We start from the raw sequence: 23489 nt of genomic DNA, 5'->3' as shown, positions 1-23489 counted from the left end.
CTGGCCCTTGTTTGAAAATGGTTTAAGAGAAAATGTAGAATTGTCTTTGAACCTTTGAAAACAAGGAGTTGCATCCAGTTTTAGTCACGGATGCACTGACAGTAAGATTGCTGACGATAAAAAGTCCCACATGATTTTTAAAAAGTATGTCCTTAATAAATATGAATAATTTTGCATCCATCTCACAATATGCCAGATGGAAAAATTAATAACATGACAAATAAAGCTGAGCTGAGCTTATAAAAGGCTTAAGAAAACTTTGGCTATAATCCCAGGATCTAACTGGGATAAAACACTCTTAAGGAATGGATACAGTTTTAATGGCCTGCAGGATTGTTCCAGCATTGTTCCTCACGTTTGTTTTTGCTGCTTCTAGAAGATCTTTGATTTCCTCTTCCATATAAGAAAGATTAAGGGTGGAATATTTTTCTCTCCATTCATCTACTTTATCTTTCAAATAAGAGACAAAAAGAAAAGTAAGCAAGCACCTTATTATGCAGTTTGAAAAGTCTATTAGAAATCCCATTTCTAGTCCCAATTAGATATGCTGAATCATAAGCCATCATTCATATATGTCCCACCGGCTCAGTTGGTCTACTCTAATTGAAATTAGGAAGTGGAGTCACCACTTGGTATAACATTATATTTAAATGCAACATTATGTTATTAATCCCACATAAGTGTTGACAAACCAAGTTCCTTTCCTTCAAAGGTTATAACCTTATCTGATTAGTTTAGGTCAGAGTAGGAATTTTGTGGCTCTCCTGATGTTGTTGAACTGCAACTCCTAGCAGATCTAGACAGGATAATCAATATGTGAAATGCTAATAGTTGTAAGCCAACAATGTCTGGATGACTACACAATTCCCACCTTGACGTAGTTTAAAAGGGAAGTTCAACTTATCTGAAAAGATCACCGTTATCTTGTAAAGTATCTTTCTTAAAATTTCATAAGTCAGTTTCCCAACTTGGCAGGACCACAAAAACTTGCTTTGTACCTAAGTAGTTATGTGAATCATGGAATCATGGAATCAAAGCTAGAAACAATCCCAAGATTCATCTTGCCCATGCCTCTATCAAGGCAGGAATCCACCACTAAACTGTCTCTGAAAGAGGGCCATCTATCCCCTACTTAAAACCTTGAGGTAACATTGGTTCAGGTTCTCCCCTCTAAAGCAGCAAAAAGCAAATTTACTCTTTCAAAATTTTAAATATGATTTCAGTATCTCCTCTCAAATTTCTCTTCTCTAGGCTAAACCTGAGTAACTCCCTCAACCATTCCACACAGGGCTTTCCCCCCTGAATTTTTACCATTTTGTTTGCCATCCTCTGAACATAACCCAGTTTGCTGATATCCTTCTTAAACCATGATTTCCAGAAGAGAATACATGAGGTAAGATCTGACCAAAGCTCTTTTCCACAGAGTAGATCTATCACTTCCTCCTCCTTCTCCTTGCTCTGATCACAGTTCAACCTCCTCTACAATTCATTCTTTTTAGCCTCTCCTCCACAACCTCCTGGCCTTGTTCTTAGCTTTAGCCTTTCTGAATGCCTCCTGCAGAGTCTGGCTATCATCTATACTCCTCCACTTCTTGTATTTCCCCTTATAAAATCCTCATTGGAATTGTGATTCTGCCTTCATTATCTACCTTTACAAAATGCCCATCTACCAAGAACTCTGATTATTTTAACCATGGGATGTTATCCAATGTTCCCCTAAACTTACTGAGATCTACTTTCTTAAATTCTTAATAAAACCTGAATCTTCCGGGTTCAATCCAGAGTTAGACTGCACCAAAAATGATCCAGATTTAGCCAAGCTTAGAAAGATCCACTGAAATTAATTCAACTTAATTAGTAGTGACCATATTCAGTCACACTGATAAGTGTGTCACTTATTTAGGATATCCAAAACACTACGAAATTTACCTTTGCAGTTCACTTTATTGAAGAGTGGGAAATGCATGACAACTGGGGCATTGTTGCTTTGAAAGATGTAACAGTCAGAAGGGTTGTCTTGACTCTTGTCCAGCTCTGAGGCATCGATATCAGGAAAGGGAATCTGACTTTCCTTACAATAAAGAGCTGCTTGCTTGACAGTCTGTGGAAACAGGGAAATGTGGGAAAGTCATATTTACCTTTTTACCTTAGATGAGCTCACTTTCTAAGAAGACTACACTTCCATGCAAGGTAGGAAGATCTCTGGTCCTGCCACTGACACAGGAGGAGCCACAGATATCCCGATACCACTAAAGCACTCTCAAGAAATAATTGTGTGGTTGTCTGGACTACAAGGGCAGACATTTCACTGTCTGGAATGCAATATGCACCCTTCCCACATATCAGATACTACATAAACTACATTTAGGGAGCATCTAGTGCAGTTTGTGCAGTTTGACACCACGTTAAGAGTTGTCACCCCAAACTATGGAATCCTGGGATTTGTAGTTTTACAAGTTCTTTAGCCTTCTCTACCAAAGAGTGCTGGTGCCTCACAAAACTACACATGCCTGTAGGGTCTGAAACGGTAAACTCATTCTGTCAAATGGTAAGGCTAACCCTGGAAACATAACTCTCACTGAATTCTCACATACCTTGTGAAAGGCCCAGCAACACTGGGATAACAGCATGGTTTATGCATAAAAGTTATTGAGGACAAATACAGAAGTGAAGAGAGGCTGCAGCAGTTTGCTTTTGCCTGAGCAACTGGGATGGGCAAGACTCCCTCCCCTACTCCTGCTAAGTTAACTGTGTGCAAATTACTTTTGTATTTTTAACTCACTTTGCAGCAACTGAAGAAAAGAGATGGCAAAGGGGAAAAGTGGAGGAGGAGGAGGGAGAAACTGGTGTGGGTTTGGGGCTGAGCAAACCAGGAATTCTTCCCTGTCTTTTGTTTTAAATTGATACAGAAAATAATACATTACACTATTGATACTCATTGCTTTTCTGACCCTTTATGCTCATATCTGGGACTGTTCCTGGTGATATAGGATTACTAGTTAAGCAAGCAGCATAAATTAAAAATCACAGGATCACTACAAACCTACCTCAAAAGGATCTCCCTCACTGAAGTCAAATGAGAGAATGAGTTTGACCTCTCTCTCTGGACGCAGGACAAGAGGGTAAGCAGAATTGATGGCTAAGCCAGCATCCACCAGCTGAATGTCTTTCTGTACTATCAGATCCTTGTCATTAAGGCCACCTGGAAGGAGAGATTGCAGTATTTCCTTGAGAAGGTATTTCTAGGAATCACTTGAGCAAGGAATAGAGTCAGTCATATTGTATAATCCCTTCAGCAATGTCCTGTCCTGGGACCATTGTAACTACTACATTCAGCATGGTGTGTGTTCACTTAAAATACCCCTGCATTGTAATTTTCACATTCTAGTTTTCAGCCATCTCTCCTCAGCGCTCTTGCTACGTATTAAAACTGGACATCTGTAACAAATGGCCTCCTCTCGTCAAAAAAGGCTCTCTACAGAATAACATTTAAAGTGCAGTGTGTTTGTGTGTGTACATGTTTCTTACTGAATTTGTAGAGATAACTGGAGATGGTCCCCCATTTCCATTCAGAAATGCAAGTGATGGTTTTTCTCAGAATTCTCAACACATCCCATGTGCCTAAAGTAATTGAAATGAACAAAATAAAGGTAGGATTTATCATTCAAGATAAATGTGTTATTTAAAAAAAAAAAAAAAAAAAGCTACCCAAAAGAGAGACCCATCATGGCTGCTGCTAAATGCATAATAGCCTAAATCCTATTGCTGTTACTACAGCAGAAACATTTGAATCAACTGCATTGACCCATGTCTTGACTCACCATTCAACAGTAAACTGATTGGGTCCACTTGAGCTTTGTCTGTATGGACCAAAATGCCCATTTCCCCCTGTTCTGCCATGGTCCTATTTGGACAACGCATGGGGCAAACCCTAGTTCTAGTGCGAGCAGTCAGGAAAACATCCAGCATGTTCTGTACCTGAATTGGGGCATTACAGCCTTAAAATTTAAAATAATATATCTGTTTCTCTAGATCTTCTGTTTCTGCCACCATGGGTCACCCATTCAGAGGTCTGAACGAGGTGTTAGTATGATTTTAGTAGATGTAAGGTTGTTGTTGCATTATCTTGTAGAAGGTTGATGAATGATTACTATTGTTGGTTTGCTTTATAATGTTCTGAGTGATGTTTATTATTTACATTGAACTTATAATAAAGAATTTACTAATAAAAAAAGAACAAGGTGTCCAACATGTCACTGGGCATCTTTTTCTGACCTTAGAAGCAAGTCACCCATGATGGTGGTAGACATGCTGGATATCTCAGTGGGATGTGTGTGCAGACTGTCACTGTGTTATAGCAATAGAAGACCAGGTAAGGGAAGCAACTAACAGAATACTAGCCATCATAGAAGTGTGGTTTATCACATGGGTTATCCCAATTGCATAGGGAGTTGTCACACCACTATTGGTAAGTGCATATTATACTCTCATGGACACTCCAGTGATGAGACTCCCTTTCTTCAGTACTAAATGAACAATGGGATGGAGGGACTGTAACCCTGTTCTTATGTGCAAACTGTTTACAATAAACATGCATACAATAATGATATAGTAATGAATGGATTTGCTCCCAACCTATGCATACTCTCTGGATGGCCCAAATAATCTTTCTTTGTGTAATTGCCCAATCCTGCTTTTTTGGATTTCCCAAACAGGTGGAACAGAACCCTTACCACATACATTTTTAGATAAAGCACTTGGTACAGATATTAAATGTACACACTCAAGGGAGATTCTTCTGCAACTGTGCTGCTGAGGTTTGAAAAGGGCTGATGCAGTGATTGCTTCAAATGTATTTTGCATAATGAAAAATAAAGATATAGGGAGAAGAGGTGGAAAAAACCAATTCAGAGGATTAAGACCAAACAGAATTTCAAAAAGCAACAAACTGAAATTAAACCATTCCTTATAGGAACTAGGGGATGGTATATCACAGAAACCATTTTTAATATCTCAGAATCTGTTTTTCATGTCATCTCACAAGTACTAAATTCCCATTTCAGAGCCTGGATTTTCTGACTGCTTCACAAACAGAATGTTTCAGGCCAAGGATGCTTTAAATTGTATACTCACTTCTTTTTGTTTCTTCATGGATGATGTGTGGAGATATCCTAGCTATCAAAAACAAAATAATCATACAAAGTTAAAGGATAAAATGCACTGAAATGGCTACATTATCAGAAAGTGACATTGTCTTTCTTATACAACAAGAATAGGCAACATGTGGTAATAGGTGGGGTGTGTTCCTAAGTTGGGTTGCAGGTTGTTTTGCTGTAGCCTCCCACTCCAACTACACAAGTTGCCAGTCTCTATCTTGTACAAGTATAGAAATGTAAAACTTTGCTTATTTTTATCCCACATGCAAAAACAAAAGATTGCAGCATCTCTCTCACCTGCAGTGCAAGAATATGAGTGTTTCTGCCATTTGCGAGCATCATTTGTACTTTGGGACTTCATTGGGGAAAATTCATTTGTCCAAAAACACACATGACTTAACTCAGTCTGTGAAAAAGGGATATTCTTCCCATGATTTAAAAAGAAGGACTTTAGCTCTCCATTCTCATCATGCATGTTCCATACAAAATTAAATTCTTTTAAGTCTTATTGATTTCAGTTGGTGAGTTAAAGATGGACTCCTAGCTTTTTGGTTGAAATAAACAGAGGTCAAATATCTTTCACTTTGGCTGGGCTGTGTCCTCATCAAGATATGGCGAAAGATGGGGAAGTGGGGAGAAAGTAAAACAGTGAAGAAGAAATGGAAGACAGTGGTAAAGGAATAAATATCAATATTTTACAGCCTGGATTTTCAACTTGGATGTGTGCTTCTGGGCTAATCCCAAGGTGGGCATTTTAATGGGATTGGGAGCACATTGCATTTCCACTCCAGCATAGGCCTCACAACTTTTGATATTTGATTTGTGGAGCCACCACAGTTAGTGTTGAAATTCTTCATTACTCCGTCAGACTAGCTCAGACAGAAACCCTTATAGGACGATCTCCACTGCTCAACATAATGTAAAGGTTCTGCAGAAACAACTTCACTTTGGCTCACTACCCTAAGGACTCATGGTTGTGCTTTGATAGCCCCCCTGAACAGCCATACTGTGACTAGTGGGGAGTGTTAAGGGGCATTGGAGAAGCATCTGACTATGCCCCATAGCCAGATACTGACCAATATGATCTTCCACCAAGATCTGTCAGGGCCTTGGTGAAAAAAGATACCAACCTCCATAACAAACCAAAAAGACATATAGAGTCACCTTAGGGTTGCCATATATCAGAAACAACTTGAAGGCACACAGAAACAACAAGGTGGATGTACATGTACATATGTCACTAACAAATGGCAGACACATTATTTTGGCTGGACACAGTAGTGGTCCCATACCACCATATCCTCTTATTTACGATGTTCAGATCAGGGCCAGCTGTGTCCTGTGATTTTCAACTGCTTAAAGCAAGAACATGAAAACTCTTCACAAAATGTCTCATTCTCAGTGAGGCAGGATATCTTAGACCATTCAGATATTCTGTTGAGGTGAGATTGCAACAGAAGATTCTGTAATGCACTGTGCAGATATATTTTTATTAGCCCTATACCCTTTGCACATCTGTTATTACCTATGAACAGTGAGCAAAAGCCATTGGAGAAACTCTGCTAATGTGTAGGGGTAGGGTGAGATAATAAACACTTATTCCACAGCTGCTACTTGCCTTTTAGGAGCTCCATCAGATTTCTAATGTGTTCATTATAGTATTCATGTGTCTTCTTTTCTATGGCATGCACCAGAAGCTTTATTACACATGAAGCAGAACGACAGTGCAGACAATGACATCCAGAACCTTAAAAGAGAAAAGACAAAGAGTATCAGCCTAATGTTGTTAGATATGATGTGATATATAACAAAGTTTGCAGCTTCTGTTCTTTGACCAGTCTTCCATCTCCTTGATTTCACTTAAGAGCATTCCACCCAAGTATCTAACTTCCAGCCACACTCTCCTGGTACCATTGCCATCTTCTTTGGATGGTCATGGAATGATACTTTTGGCAGAATAGAAGCTCTCAAAGGTGTCAAGGAGCAGAAGACAACTGTATTAGGGGCTGTCTCCAAGATGGACAAAGATAGCTGGAGGTAGGATGCACAATTAAGGTTAAACATTTTTATAAGCTGAAATTTCTATCTTCATTTTTTTATAAAGAAGATACAAGGGAAGAAGAAGAATTGGAAGAGGTGGAAGAAAAGGAAGAAGAAATTGTTGAACATCCTGACCCATACTAGCAAGAGAGTGAGCAAAGTACTATTGATTCATAGGGCTGTGGTGAATGTGTCTGTTTCTCCACTTAATCCTTATGGTGATGCCCCATTCTAGCCTAAAGGCCTCACTTAGCCTGATCTCCATGTCTCAGCTCTCATCTGCCACCACATGGCAACTCAGCTTATGTTTCCCAGGCTCCAGCTACAACCAATGTATTATCCATAGTTATACAGTGGGCCCTCTCCATATGCTGGGATCCATTCTGGATCCCTTCGCATATGGGGAAAAACACGTAAGCTCAACCCCCATTGGCTGCAGTGGGGGAGTGCTTCTGTGTTCACGCATGTGCCATTAATTGCCTGGTGGCTTAACCTTCCACATAAGGTTAAAGCCGCGTATGGCCCACCTGCATATGGCTCAGGCGCACTGTATATACTATTATCTGCTTAATCCAAATCTGTCCTTTCCTCCTCTATAGCTCTTCAGAATATCATTGGTTGCTGAGTAAAACCAAACTGAGCACAAGAGATGGACTTCAAACCAATATATCCCACCAAAACCTATCTTGGGTACCCATAGCTAGTCCTGCTAGTTTCCCTAGCTATCTTCTTATGATTGGGTACAATTCTGCTTCTTTCTATAAGAGATAATGCAGTAGGCAAGAGATAAATGGATGTCTCTTATAGAAAGGTTTCTACCTTTGACCTGTGGGATCTGTTTTGTTGTTCACTAGAACTCTAAAGCCCACCAACTGGAGTGGGATGCAAAATAATGGTTTTAGAAGGTAGTCACAGAACTGTAAAACAATGTGTCTTTGCAGAACAGATACTTAGCCCAAGAATTTATTTTCAGTACCAAAACTGAAGTTCATACTAGGGATGACCCATAAAGTAGTCAAAAGACATGTTTCTCAAGAATCCCTGAAGAGAAGAAATCTGGACTAGTGAGATTCTTCATAGTTGAGGATTTCTTTTACACAAAAAGTGAATGTGGCTGTTTTTCAAAGAAAACAGCATTTTCTGTATAAGAAACTGCATTTTCTGCATAGTATAATAGCATTATCCGTGCAGAAAACAATAACTCTGTATAGAAATATTACTTCTATGTAGAAAATGCTGTCCCTTGCATAGAAGATGCTTTTTATCCCCAAAAATACAAGGTGCAAATTTTGTGCAGAATAAGTCTCAAATTTTGAATAGATTTCAAAGGCTGTGCAGTTTTCCAAGAGTTTCTTGAAGTCATAAGAATACTGCTAAAAATATCTTTAGAAGAAAATGGGCAAAGAATTACATCCCTAACCCACAGACTTATATATTTTATACACATATCTACTTCTGTCCTCAACTGAGTTTTCAGAAACCTAATTTAGAAGGGAAATGAGACTTTTTGCTGCAATGTACAGATTGGGAAGCCTTTGCTGATCTGTTGCAAATCACTTGAAGATCTTTATCCTCTGTGTTACCCAGTAGATTCCAATCTACTTTCCACTTACTCTTGTAACTGTGTGGGTGGATGAAGAGGACTGCAATGTTTCCATTCATCTATCTCTGTCCCAAAGTTATCTTGCAGCCTGTCAACACATCCCTGATAACACAATGTTTTCCTAACTTAAATATTGACCAAAGCTATATCCTTGCAAGTTGACCTTCCCACCTGTGACCCTTTAATCCATAACAGAAATATATTTACTATGCTAGCTACAACAGGCATAACCACATAGCTTTGCAAAATTCAAATAATAAAGGTCTCTCTCTCTCTCTCTCTCTCTCTCTTTCTGTCCCTCATTACCCCCCCCTTTTTTCAGAAATTTCAAGGAATGTGGATGTCTTACCTAAATTTTCAATTCCAGAAATCAGCTGCTTAATAAAATCTGAAAATATGATTAGTGAAAATATCTTATTGAGTAAATATTTCTTAGCATTATAACAGTGTGATATAAAGTTATAAGTGAATAAAGGGACATGGCCCTTGGTATAGATTCAATGCTTCAATGCTGCAAGATTATCTTTTAATTAGATACAGTTTAGATTGATTCTGGAACCTTTTTAATGTCATTGCCTTCAAGGAAAATAAGTCAAAATACATAAGGAGTGGGCAAGTGCCTTCCAGATGTTGTAAGGTTCTAACTTCCAGCAGAGTCAGCATTACTAATGATCAATGGGAAAAGATGTGCTATATTAGGTACGTCATGCAAATACATGGGCAAGTTAAGAGAAATGCATAAATATATAGACAAATTTCAGTTTGGGAAGTAAACACAGGATGTCTATGATCCAGAGAAACCCTGAAATTGTCACATTCCAGCAACAGAAGTAATTTTGTTACTGGATAAAAATAAAAGTCCCGCGAGTTTAACAGTATCAACAACTTGAAGCTCTAAAAGAAAAAGAAAAACCTGATATTGGGCCCATACAGACAGGCCAAAATAAAGTTGCTTCAGGTCACTTTGGAGGTATGCTGTTTAAATGATGTGCCAAAGCCACGCTTCAGTCCTTAGCAGCTTTATTTTGGCCTGTCTGTATGGGATCATTTTTTGTAGTTTGGGACATGATTCCAATGAGAATTCCTGTCTATCATGGAGCAAAAGAATGCCCCAAAACAACACAATTGGGAAGAAATTGTGTTTTGAAATACACAAAAATCCAGAGCCATACCTAGGACAGAAAGCACACTTACATGTGAAGTTAAATGAATATATACTATATATATCATAGGATATGTTTCTCTCCTGTGAGGTAATTGCACACCACCATGAAAGGCCACTGTTAGTATGACATAGAGCATTGCTCCTTAAGATATCTAATGTGAAAGACCAGAAGGCTTTTATCTCCCATTGTGTCTTGGACCAGCACCATAATTGTGCCCAATGACTGCAACTATTACTATATTGGCAGATGGTTGAATTTGATTGTAAATGGCAAATGGTTGAATTTGGAAACATAGAGATAGTACAGACTGGCACTTTGTGCCAGCCTGACTGTGTTCTAGGGCTGAAGAAGGGCTGAGCATTTACACACTCGAAACCCTTCTTCCTCTCCTGGGGCACCATCTTACCACATGTCTGTTTACACAGGGCATGCCACAATGACGTCCCACATGCGCCATGCCCAAACAGCATTGCATACAAGGGGCATCATAACTCCATGCCGTGGTGATTATCGCACCCCTTCTACAGCACAAAAATAAGCCCCTTTTCAGGGCTTCTTTTTGCTCTGTGCACAGGCTGCACCATGTGGTTGCCACGGCCTGCTTCCAAGGCTCGAAGGGGGAGTGTTGAGGCGCCGTCTGTCAAGCCTCATCGTTTTTATTATGCAAAAGGAAATATCCCAGAATGCCTACTTAGTAGATCTGCTTCTTTTGCTTTTTTGAACAGTAAGTGATTCTGGGGGACTGAAATGACCCACTGTAGTTTTTGTTCTAGGTTAAAATATCAAGTTGTGCCATAAATCTTGTGCAAGGAGAGGGAATTAACATTTATCTAAATTTATTAAACATATTTTTGTCCCACCCTCGCTATAGAAGAATTAGAGCAGAGAACATGAAATTTCCCACTGAAGTAGTGATCCGACTGAAAGCTTCACAGCTTAGTGGTGAATGATATTGCTTGTAGAGAAGTTGTGTCACAAATGGTGAATCCCACCCCATATAAACTGATGAAGAATTTTTTTCCCTTCCTATGGTTCTTCCTATCTCTCTGCACACAGGGTGCAAGGTCTAGTTCTCTCTCTGTGTGAGTGTGTCTTTCTCTCTCTCTCTCTCCCTCTCCACTCTGGAAGTATTAAATATCAAATACCTTCTATTGCTGTGGGACTTGCAATGGCACTTCCCCATAAACCTGAAAGAAAAGCAAGTTAATGTGAATTGCAAGAAAGTACTATCTTTAGAGGCAGACATGAATGTCTCATGCAGTAATGGCTTATTGAGTTTATTTTTTAAAAAATGAATCTAAAAGTTATAGAACAAATGTAAACTTGGGATAAAAACAGGGCATTGAGGGTCAAAGTTAACAAATGGAAACTTGGATTAAATTTAATTGAAAAAGTTTCAAGTTTTGCAGACATTCAGCAAAAGAGAAATAAAGTGGCTAGATGAAATGTCATACCATCCCCATTCCATGCATATGTTTAGAAAGACAGATGTAAAAATTACACATGGCATACTTGAGAAAAATAAATGAAGCAGACCGATTTTTTAAAGGAAAACATTTCTCAAATTCAGAGAGAAACTAATGAAATAAGTGAAGCACCACAATCTCTGAAATAGAATTCAGGCCATAATCATTAAGTAATGGATTTGATTCAGTCCAAGAGAAATTCTAGGCATGACAACTCAGTAGCATCACTGAAATAAATTGGATCACACTCTTTCAGTATGTAGATCCCCATAAAGGCTCTTGCCACTTACTAAGCAGGGATGTAACTTTTGTTCTCATAGACAAGAATGAATAATTTAGCCATTTTGTGCCTCACAGCAAGAAAGTTGTCAAATGTTTGAATATTATTTGTAGTATTTGTAGCATTTAGTCTGTGCTAAAGGATAAACTATACAGTTTATTAGAAGAGAAAGGGATGCATTCACTTTCTTGTGTTATGTATTTATACAAAGTTCCACTGATACTCCCATTAAACCTATTAAAGAATTCATTATAGAATTACCTCTCAAATAGGAAAGGCTTTTTTCCTCCTTAATTTTCCTCAGTTTGCCATTCTCAAACACGCTTCCAAATAGCCTCATATCCACAAATGCTCCAGAATGAATGAATCCGGCCTCATCAGGAGTAAATTCAAACCATATCTCTTTAGAAGATGGAAGGGAGAAGAGGAGGAAGAAGAAATAAATGTGATTGGGAAATTCCAGAAACCTTTTGCTTTTCCTGCATTAGTCTCTCTTTTCTTTGTCAAGCTTTTGCATTATATCAGCATGACATTATATAATTTCACTAATTGTGTTGGGTTTTCCCCCCTGAATCATTGGTCCAGAACAGATCGCTGCCTGGCACCAAAATTAGGGTTTGGGAGAACGGAACAACCGCACACTCCCAAACTCTAGTATGCACTGGTGGCCACCATGGGGGCCTCCATGGTGACGCACACACCGCACAGCATGCAGACATCGCTTGCAGGAAGTGGCATCATGGCAGCGCCCTTTCCCGTTTACAGCACCACAAAAAAGAAGCCATTCTAGGCACCTTCTTTTCGGCAACACATTGTTGCTACACCGTTTGGTGGCTGCAGAAACTATGCGGGCCAAAGACGGGCAGCACAGAGCCCCGCCTGTCTGTCGAGCCCCATTCTTCACATAGCAGTCAATGGTGTAGACACGTCTACTGTTTTTAGACAACTATAATAAACACAAAACAATATCACTGAAAGGGTGCAACACAGAGAGAGGATATGAAAATATACAGATATGATTCAAGCACAGTTAAGGGCTTTAAAGTCCTATAGATCTCAGTGGGAAAGTATAACATTGAGCCAAAACACATTGCATAAACAATCCAGTTTGAGACTACTTTAACTGCCCTGGCTCAATGCTAGGGAATTCTGGGACATTTAGCCTTCTCTATCAGGGAGCTCTGGTGCCACCACAAACTACAATTCCCAGAATTCCCTAGCACTGAGTCAGGGCAATTAAAGTGGTGTCCAACTGGATTATTTATGCAGTGTGTTTTGGCCTCTGATGACTAACAGACATATATAGGTATTACCATTACCTGGGTGAATTTTAGAATTATCTGCTAATTTGTTTGCATCCACTGCTGCATAGATGGGGTAAGGCACCTTCCCATGCGAAGAAACTCTCCTTTCTTCGGACAGCTTATGATCATCCAGCTGTAGAGAAAAGAACACATTAGCAATTGGAAAGTAGCAGGCTTTTGCCTCTTGATGCTAGCCCTGGGTGGATAATCTACAAAAACATGACAGTGAGGAATTTACTCCCAATAAAGTGAGTGGTGAAGACATAGAAATAATTAAAGATTTTATATATAAAACTGAACACTAAAATAAGAATTGTCTCAGCCATTGTATCCCGCATTACCATGTATGCATGCAAGAGCTGGACAATGAAGAAGGCGGATAAGAGGAGAATGAAAGCATTTAAGATGTAGTGCTGAAGAGGAGTGCTGAAGATGCCATGGACAGCTAAGAGGACAAACAAATGGGTCCTTGAACAAATCAAGCCAAAATATCTCTGGAACCAAGATTATCAAACTGAGGCTGTCATACTTTGGCCAGATCATGAGAAGACAGGATTCATTAGAAAAGACAATTTTACTAGGAAAGATAGAAGGCAGTAAAAAGAGAGGAAGACCACACACCAGATAGATAGATCAGGGAGGTCACGGGCATGAAATTTCAAGAACTGAACAGAACAGTGGAACACAGAGAGTCTTGAAGATGTCTGATTCAGAAGGTTATCATGGGCTGGGAACCACTCCAGGACCATTAAGAAGAATGAAAGTTTAGTCATTAATCAAAATAGAGACTGTTGGCAAGAAATCAGAAGAAGGTAAGATTTGGAAAGGCAGACATGAAAGAAGTAATTAAAATCCTTCAATGTAAAAATATATTATTAAATGTCAAGTTAAAATGATCTTTGGCATAGTATTTCTGATTTCTATGTATGACTGGGAAACTGGGAGGTGAAGAAAGCTGTCAAAATCAGCTCATTTGAAATGAAGTGCCATGGACCATCAAAGCCACTAATAAATGGGTACTTGGGCAAATCAAAGTTGAACCATCAATAGAAGTCAAAATAACTGAACTGACACTCTTGTACTTTGGGCACATCAATAGATACCATGACTCACTGAAAAATATAATACAGTAATGCTTGTAAAATTGAAGACAGTAGGAATGGACCGTATTAGTAAGGGACTGAGTCAGTCAAGGAAGCTATGGCCCTGAGCTGGCAAGACCAGAGCAGGGCTGGGCAGATTTTCCTGCAGAAACAACAGCAGGAATGATATGATATTACTCACCTCATGTACCATTCCATAGACAATAACATTACCCCATAGATCAGTCAAGGAGTATGTGTCATCTTTGCTTTGTTCTACCAGGGCATCAAGGGCTTTCTTGGGATCCCAGGCTGTATTTGTAAGTTTGTCACACAACTTCTTTTCCAAAGTGGGAAGCTGTGTCACCCATAACTCATGCTTGTAGATATATGACATGCACCTTGAAAAATACAAAATCCAACAAACAGGGCTTAGCAACAAATCTTTAAAATTACATTGGAAAGTACATTTGAAATTTGCTATGCATTTTGTATCATCACTGGCCACCTAAGCAAGACCTATATTACCTATGATGACTAGAACTTTTTAGAAGAATGTTTTAATGGACATGAGAGGCGATTTTATCAAATCATTGATTTCTTACTGAGTCAATCTGACATCTCCATGTGCCAACTATATGCCAAAATAACTCAGTTCCACTTACCAAGTAGAGCCTGATACTCCACAGAGATACATGACAGCATCCAATAAACCTTGTTTCTGAAGTTCCACCAGAACACCTTGCAGTGCAATCATGGCCCTCAGACCTCCACCTGAACCTAATATTGCAATATTGGGGACACTGCTCTGTTGGAAGAGGGAGAGAAAGAAAAATCATCATCAGCAGCAGCAGCAGCATCTTCCTTCTTCATCATTGTGTATGAGTAATAGCAAATATTTTTCTAACAGTACACCAAGCAATTAAAAATGATGCATTGGTTGAGTTCACCAATTAAAACTTTAACCATCATTGGGGTGAAGCAGATGGGCCAAAAGAATGGGACAGAGAAAAGATCACTGCAGCCCCGATTGCTCTGGGATCACAGCAGCCGGATGGCCTGCTCCCAAAGTGGGCTGCTGCCACAGTCCTGAATACACTGCCAGCAGGAGCAGCTTTTTGCTACTCCTTTTTCCGGCAGCTTCAGGCCACCATAACTGGTCTCAAACTGGCTTCTAACTGCTTCGGGGACATGCATCATCTACACACCGTGCCCCCAAAGTGGCTGGAAGCTGCTTTATTTGGCCCATCTGTTTCTAACATCTCTCTTGATAGCTTTTTGAGCTGCATTGCTAATAGATTATACTTACATCATGAATCTCAAAGCTATGAATATTCTATACATTGTTTTTCCACTAAAACAAAATAATACATAACATTATGCTAAACACATACATTGTTTAGATTAAATAGTTTGTCATATATGTATAAAATATAGATTTAAGACTGCATCCATGAGGCTCACTTATATTCTTTTTAAAACCATGTGAAATATTAGCCACAATTAACTTAAATCCTATTGATTTAAAATAAGAAACTCAGGCGGGATACAGACCGGCAAAATGTAGCATGGCGGCGGCAGCAGTAGGGTTCAGGAGCACACACCATTCAGACGCTCCCTAAGCCTAGTACGTACTAGGGTTAGCCTAGTGCATGCTGGTGGTGGCAAAATGGCAGCACCCCGTCTACACGGATGCCGCCATTTTGATGTGACGGACACTTTTTGCCGTTGGCACACTGCGACGTCTTTGTGGCTTTTTGCGGTTCCTTTTTGCTGCACAAGGGAGCCATGTGGTTTGTCCGCTGCGACTCCCTCACACAGCAAAGCAAGACGCCGGCAGACCACCCTTTTGGGGTGGTCTGTACCCCGCCTTAGGGAGTTAAAGACGGCCATGATCAGACCAGGACATCAGCAGCCACACAGCCCTCTCCCAAAGCAGGCCACTACTGCAGGCCTTAAGCTGCATTGCCAGGAGTCAGTTTAAATTGACTCTTTTTTGCTCCAGTTTGTGGCACTGGAGTGGCTTCAGGTTGCATTGGGGGCATGTGTCATCTAAACACCACACCTCCAAAGTAGCCAGAAGCCACTTTTTGGGGCCCATGTGCTTCGGGCCTTAGTGTGATTTAATCTAGATCTAATTGGGTGAGTTTCAGTATTTGGATTTCTTTATTCACTGGCTAGGGATTTCATATTCATAATCAACCTCATTGGCACCACCACATTCTTTAGCATAAGACACATTCATTGGGTGAATACATAGACTGTAGATTTTTACCATAGTACAATTAACTCCAAGCTTCTGAAGACAATCCTGCACATTGGCTTTTCTTCTGCCAATTGTTGCTTTTTCTTTGTCTGATATATCTCTAGAAATCCGGATTGTATCACTAGGTTAAGGAGAAGGAGGAAGGGGAGAAAAAGAAGAGTTAGCATCACCATCATCCAGGTGTGCCTTCCACCACAGTCATCTTTCAAAGGTGGGGATAGTCTACTTGGAGACTTCAATTATTGTAGCAACCCTGAATAAAAGTACATTTTTTGCTGTTGTTAAGTGGCTTCAATTCAACTTCTGTTCATGGCAACTGCATCGGCACAAAGTTTTCACAGAGGGTTTGCCACTGCCTTCTTCTTAGTTTCTGAGAGTGTGCCTTCTCCAGTCATCCAGTGGGTTTCCATCCTTGAACGGGGATTTAAACCATAGTCTCCTGGTTTCCTAGACCAACACTCAGCCCAGTACACTATGTGGGCAAATTTTATTTAGATAGTAAAATTACTAGGGAGAGATGGAGAGTTGCAGAGATTGACTATTTGTGTACAACTTACAAATGACATACTAAGTCCATGCATCAGATGTCTATTTCTTCTCCACTGTCAGAACAGAACTAACTGCAACTAAGCTGGGAGACCAGTGGATTGTAAATAAAACAAGTAAATAGGACAAAGTGTGCTTTTCAACCAAATACAAGAACAGGTTGCAATGTTATGTCAGAAGGCAATGGTATGGTTGCATATTGACAAAAGCACTAACTACAACCACTGGGTCCGTTTCCTACATGTTGAGGCTATCCAGAGAATACTTCCGATGTTAGTACAATTAATCTCCTTACAGGAAATACTTAAGTTAGTTCTTGCTTTGCACAAGGACAGTCCTCAGTTTCTGCATGCAGCTACTGGTTATGCAAGAACAACTCTGGTAATCATTAGTTAGCAAACAGCATCTGGATAAAAGTAAGCTTTTGTTTAAACCAGATACACATAACCTCTGCCCTTTAGTGTTGAATCCAAGCTAACAGCTATGTTTAGCAGCTCAAGGAAAAACCCAGTCTGTGGTCTTTTTTAAAAAAGGAAGGTTGTTATGTTAGGCACTCAATAATATAATATTTGCTGCTAATGGACTCTATTTGACTCAATAGGCACAATGTGATTTGGCCTGAGTGAGAAAAACAAGAGTACTATTTAATGATAAAAAAATTTAGATACTTTGCTAATACTCTGGTTCTATTGTTTCATAAAGTACCTTTCCAGTGACTACCTACTAGATTCAATAGGGCCGGAGAAAACTAATGGGTATCCTTTGTGAGATACCTTGTGCACTATTCAGACATTAAAATTTGTATCATTTAGATGGTATGCAATTATCCCCAAAGTATGCATGTCCACTAATATTAAAATCACTCCGCTAGCTACCAATTAGTTTTCAGGCAAAGTGCAAATTGTTGGTTATTACCTTTAAAACCCTCATGGGCTTGAAGAATGCAAAAAAATAAAAAGTCCCCTAATCTTGCTAATGCGGAGAGACCATTTGAAATTTTCCATTCTTGTATGACAGAATGAAACAAGCAAATTTTCAGATCCCAAGTCTACAAGTGGCAATCCATTTCAAACTTCATAATACACATGGAGTCAGGTATAAATGGAGTTGGGTATAAATATAACTGGAACAATGGTTAGGAAAATATTTATAGCCCTAAACAATAATTGCTGTCCAGTTTGGACTCTCCCATGCCTAGAGGTACAGGAAAAAATGTTAGCATATCTGTGTGAGGAGGGTGACTTTTTCTAGACAGCTACACATTGATTTAATTGTGTTTGTGCACACTTCAGAGTTATATGCAGTTGTCTTTTGAATTTTTCATGTGTGTGCATACTGACAGAATCACAGACAGACATATTTTCAGAAAATGTAATAAGAGCCCTCATGTATGAATTTCTGATTGCAAATTGTATTTATTTATACATCTGGGTTTAGAAACTGAAGAATTGACAGGCATGTACAAAGAGGGGGAAAGCTGGAAAGACTAAATTTCTGACTCATCTCCAGTTTCACGTATGTTAATCAGATGGTAAGATTGTAGCACATTTTTTATTTACATTACCTCTTCTTAAAGGCCAACATGTCTTCATTAAGAGTCCCATTTTCCTTTAAAAATATGAAAGATAAAAATATATGATGAGGCTCAGCTATCCAATTTGTGTGGCACATGATCATTAAATTTGAATCTGGTTTTAAATTGTTCAGTTAACTCTTAATTCAATTGGAGTGACGTCATCTGATTGGGTATAAAGACGCGGCACAGACCGCCCCAAAGGAGCCGCTGGTAGCCGCTCCTTTTTCCGCTGGATTGGGGCCAGGGCAACCTCACCGGCAGCCCTGCAGCCCCAATCCGCTTTATGCCCCCAGACACCCCTGGCCCTGCAGAGGAGAAAGGGGCAGCCGCCGCGGCCCCTTTCTCCTCTGCATCACTGGCACGGCCCTTTGGTTGCCACGCCAACGATACGGAGGCCCAAAAGTTGCTCCGTTTCAGAGTTCCTTTTGTGCTTCCCTCAGGCTGCTGTAAGCGTCCTGGAGTGGCACAGAGACATCACAAATGCATCATTCCCTTTGGACGCAGCGCATGTATGATGTTATTGTCATGCACCCCGTGTGGATGGCGCCACATAATGATGGCATCGTCCACACTACTAGGGTTAGGGAGTGTGCGGTTGGTGCACGCTCCCTAATCCTAGTATCATGGGGAGCACGGCGCATTTGGGCGGTGTGTACCACACCAAATGAATAGATATAAATATGAAGTCGTTGCATGCAGTCTCAAGTCAGCAATGTCATTTTCCAGATGTTTTATTCAATTTGCTCTCCCTTCTTCTTCTCTCTTCCTCCAAATCAGTCAGCATTCTGTGACCACTCCTCATTGGATTATTTTTGGGTTCCTTTATAGCAACTACTACTGCTATTACTACTACTTATTATTATTATTGTATAACTTTTAACACAAACTAATTCACAACTAAAAACATAAGTATTCAGAAAAAAATAAAGAAAATGAGAAAAATACAAATAAAACACAAATAAAACAAAATACATGTACATATATAACCAAAACTAAGCTAAACTAAAATACATATTTACTAAAACACAAAAGGGCTCTGATCTCCTGCTCCAGAATGTAATATGAGGGGAGGGAGGAAAAGCAAGACAACATTTATTATTCTACTATTACAATTACAGCTAGATAATCTTATTAAATTTATAGTCGGCATAGCCACAAATTCATGCATTGTTACATTTCATGTTCCTCAAAAAGTCCAAAGTTTTCAGTCTTTTTTTTTTTTAATTCAATTGCTTTGTCTTTTAAAACCCACATAAGTTTGGGAACTTCAGATAACTCAGCAGCCTTAACTATCCATATACTAACATTGTGGTATCCCATGTCTGTTGATGACTGCATGAGATGGCATTTTGGCTACCAACCATCATTTCAAGCATGAGTTTGAGATTAAGATATAAGACTTTACTCTCTCCCAAGTTTTGTGTAAGTAAGGTAGCTATTGACGGACTTGATGCAAGTTTTATTCTTAGCCACCATTTTGATTTACAAAGGTAGCAAACAAATAGTTCTGTCATAAATAGCAAATGAGGCAGAATGGTCCAGCTTGTATGGATTTCTTACCATTTCTCTTCCTGATTTTATTTTCTTGAGTAACTTACAGATTTCAGATGTCTCTGTGAGAAAGTAGAGAACATTTTCAAAAACTCTCCCATTGTGTCACTAGACATAATCATCTCAGCAATTCCCAAATTACAAATTGTGTGATGATGGTTTGCCCAATGATCCTTTCTGAGTTTGGAGCAGAAACAAAAAGTTAACCACAAACTGCAATATCACACTGCTATTTGGATTTAACCAAAACCAGGCTTATTATCTAATTACAAAGTGCAAATCCCTACTATCTGATTATCTAATGTATTGCTATAAAACCTATGGATATGGAAATGCGAGGACAGGGTTGAACATCACTGCTAGGACAGCCAGTTCTGTGCTCAATAAAATATGTGTCGATTAAAAATGAACAGCATTCAGAATCCTTTAAAAAACCTGTACACTTTAATATTCCAGATCAACATGACCAAGTCCCTTCATCCCAAATAGCCCAAATGATCCCCTGCCAGCTATAAAATCATTTTCTGTGTCACCTGGAGCTGTTCCTACTCAAAGTCCCTATTTGAATTTACCAGTTTACTAATTATTTAGGCACCTATATTGGTCAATGTGTGGGTCTACCAAAAACATAATGGGGAAAAAACCTAGAGCATTCCCCATCACTGTCTGAGGCATCTCCGTTACCCAGAATGTAACTTTTCCTCTGCTTCCTCCAAGTTCTAATATCTTTGTGTGAAATTTTTTTTTAAATGCGCAGTCCAAATTTCCCAGTGTCGTATTGTCAGTTATTCACGGCCTGCATTATATAACCATATCTTAATCATGATTATAGCCTACTCAAAAAGAAAGACAACAACCAGAAATAGAACTACTCACATTGTCCTCCTAGGCAGAATTTTCTCCAATATGGCTGAGAGGTCTGAATGCTATGGAATATATGGAATGGCAAAAGACCCTAGTCATTTTTATTCTCACCAATGGTTGTGGTTTCTTTCCATATAAGGCAAGTTGTTTTGCAAACATTTCAGAAAAGCAGTGAGCTACGTCAAAGGAATGTTTGTGCATATGTTTTAGTTGCTTTATCAACCAGGGACAGTCCCTAATTTTATGGCACCTCTTTAGTAAAATGCTGACGTTACATTGTCAATGCATGTGGCTTTATCTGCGATGGTTCTTTTCAGCTGCCAGACTTTCAGTTCGAGGACTCTCACCTCAAGGTTGTATATGAGGGCCATGTGCATCTTCTCTCATTTGAATTTGTACCTACTACTTACCTCACACAAAAAAGTCCTTAGTATGGTGACATAATTTCTTCCAGGTATACACTGAATGGAGGTGATACTATTGGTTTTGCATGGGAAACTATCAAGAAAAACCTCCCCTACCAACAAGGACAGGAAAAAAGTAATGGATTTAAATAACCCATAATGCCTCTAGTTTCAGCTTGTCCACTGAAACCAGTAGGTTATAATAGTGCAATCTCTTTTTCTCACTCTGCAAAAACATCGATTGATAGTCTCTGAAAGACAAGAGGCCAGAGGTCTCATGAAAGTGGCCATGTACAGGAGATGGCTAGGAAGATATTTTGATACAGATAAACAGTTCCACTCTGGAAGATGAATGAGAATCTTACACTAGAGGATTCCTGGTTTCTTGATATTACAAAATTCAGTAGTTTCTGGGAAGATATCACAAACGGGCCCTTCAACAAATGCTCAGGTGGGCTTTTATGACAGAGCTGATCTGGTGATGGCAGTGGCAGTAGCAGCAGCACACATAATTCCTCAAAATACTCTAGACCTACGTTGTGTAAAAAGCATTGTGGGGGAATAAAATTGCAACATTCAGAGGAATGATGCCAAAACCTCAAACCGCTTTGTACCGGGAAAAAGGCAGGATAAAAATAAAACAACAACAACAACAACAACAACAAGCAGGAGTGAGATCTACCAAGAGCTGGGGGCTCCTGAGTGTATTCTATGCTAATATGAGCCCTAATTTCTTCAAACTGGCACCATAAAAACTGCAAAAACAGCAATAAAATGAGAGACTTTCAGAAGCTTATTCAGATCTTCCCAGCAGGCTGAATTCTATTGTTACTGCTTGGTTAGTCTCCTTTCTTTTTTCTGACATGTTATTATTGACTATTGTTGCCTCACTAGTCAGGTAAATGTGCATGGGATGGAGTACACAGATGTCTGCATTAAGTAAATGTATTTTATTCAGGTATTTATTAAAATATTTACATCCTGTCCTTTATTAAAAGATCTCAGGGTATCATACTATTAAGATCAGTTTAAAGGGCTTCAAACAATGTAATATTTAAAAACAAAGCAATAATTTAACTGATTAAAAGCATTACACAAGTTAAAACAGGTCAAACAGATTAAAACAGGCAAGCTACCTTGGCTCCTGTGCTGATGAAAGCTGGGATGTTATATCAATCAATCAATCAAGCTTGAGTTGAATTCATGGAATTGATTTCATGCCGATAAAAGATGCATAAAGGAACCATCCAGTTTGACAGTTGCATTGGTCAACCATCACTTGACTGGATATTGAAAACCACTTGAAACTTATAACATGTTATAGGCTACTGTTGAAATGGGAAACAGAAGATGAAACAATAAAGCACAGTATGGTCATATGGGCACAGAACATAGGAAACAATATTGAGTTCCAAAAGTGGGAGAATATATGAAGCAAGAATCTGAAGTACATCACAAATCAGGATATAAAAGAAAATGTTTATAATATGATATATAGGTGGCATTTACTTAGTCTTATATATAAAAACTCTAAATCTAACTGTTGGAAGTGCTCCTATGTTACAGGTTCATATTTCCATACATGGTGGACATGGTCTAATAAGAAAAAAAATGATAAACAGGATGAATATAAAACCTTTTAAAAAAAAAAAAAGCCCTAAATCAATGTAAATTTACTCAAGGATAAATACAAAGATGGTTTAAAGGAAAATAAAAAAGAAAACTAATGTAAAAAATAAGAAAAAACAAAATTATTGTAAAGTTTGTGGGAATAATTGTCTTAAGATAAAAGAATAAAAATCTAGAGAGAGAGAAAAGTGAGTAGAAGGATAGAAGAAAGCGACATTTATGTTATATGTCTTTTAAGAATATAATGTAGGTCTTTAATGTCAGATATGTATACATTTATGTGTAATGTGTATATTCCTTATCTGTCTGTGTATGGTTTTGTGATGGATTGGAAATAAACATTAAGTTAAAAAAAAACCTTCAAATTATGGAATGGCCTTTAAATATGTTGAACCTGTTTAGGAAAACAACAACAACATCATCAGTTTTAGTGATTACTCTGAAAGCATTATGAAATTACAAATCTCACAACAATTACCTCAAAACCTTTCTATTGAGTTTGGTGGATCCTCTCAAGAGGAAAGTACTTTGCAGTTCATTATGGAAGCATTCTATT

The 23489-nt window shown here is 38.9% G+C and overlaps 1 protein-coding gene across 1 annotated transcript; it reads right to left on the bottom strand.

The window, feature by feature from the left end:
- Positions 1 to 298: 298 nt before the first annotated feature.
- LOC149303371 (cytosolic phospholipase A2 gamma-like) lies at positions 299 to 18493 on the bottom strand. The gene is made up of 12 exons (XM_089480667.1): positions 18474 to 18493; positions 16373 to 16484; positions 14763 to 14905; positions 14300 to 14498; positions 13031 to 13148; positions 11973 to 12113; positions 11111 to 11152; positions 9149 to 9187; positions 6775 to 6903; positions 3048 to 3202; positions 1930 to 2101; positions 299 to 450 (listed from the first exon to the last, which is right to left on the bottom strand). The coding sequence occupies exons 1-12, from the start codon at positions 18491 to 18493 to the stop codon at positions 299 to 301; spliced, it is 1422 nt and encodes a 473-aa protein (XP_089336793.1).
- Between the last annotated feature and the right edge of the window lie 4996 nt (positions 18494 to 23489).

Source organism: Sceloporus occidentalis, unplaced genomic scaffold (assembly GCF_023333645.1).
Source record: "Sceloporus occidentalis isolate IW3139 unplaced genomic scaffold, rSceOcc1.0.p SCAF_14, whole genome shotgun sequence".
In the NCBI taxonomy this organism is placed as follows: domain Eukaryota; kingdom Metazoa; phylum Chordata; class Lepidosauria; order Squamata; family Phrynosomatidae; genus Sceloporus; species Sceloporus occidentalis.
This window is presented reverse-complemented; position numbering and strand designations above follow the sequence as displayed.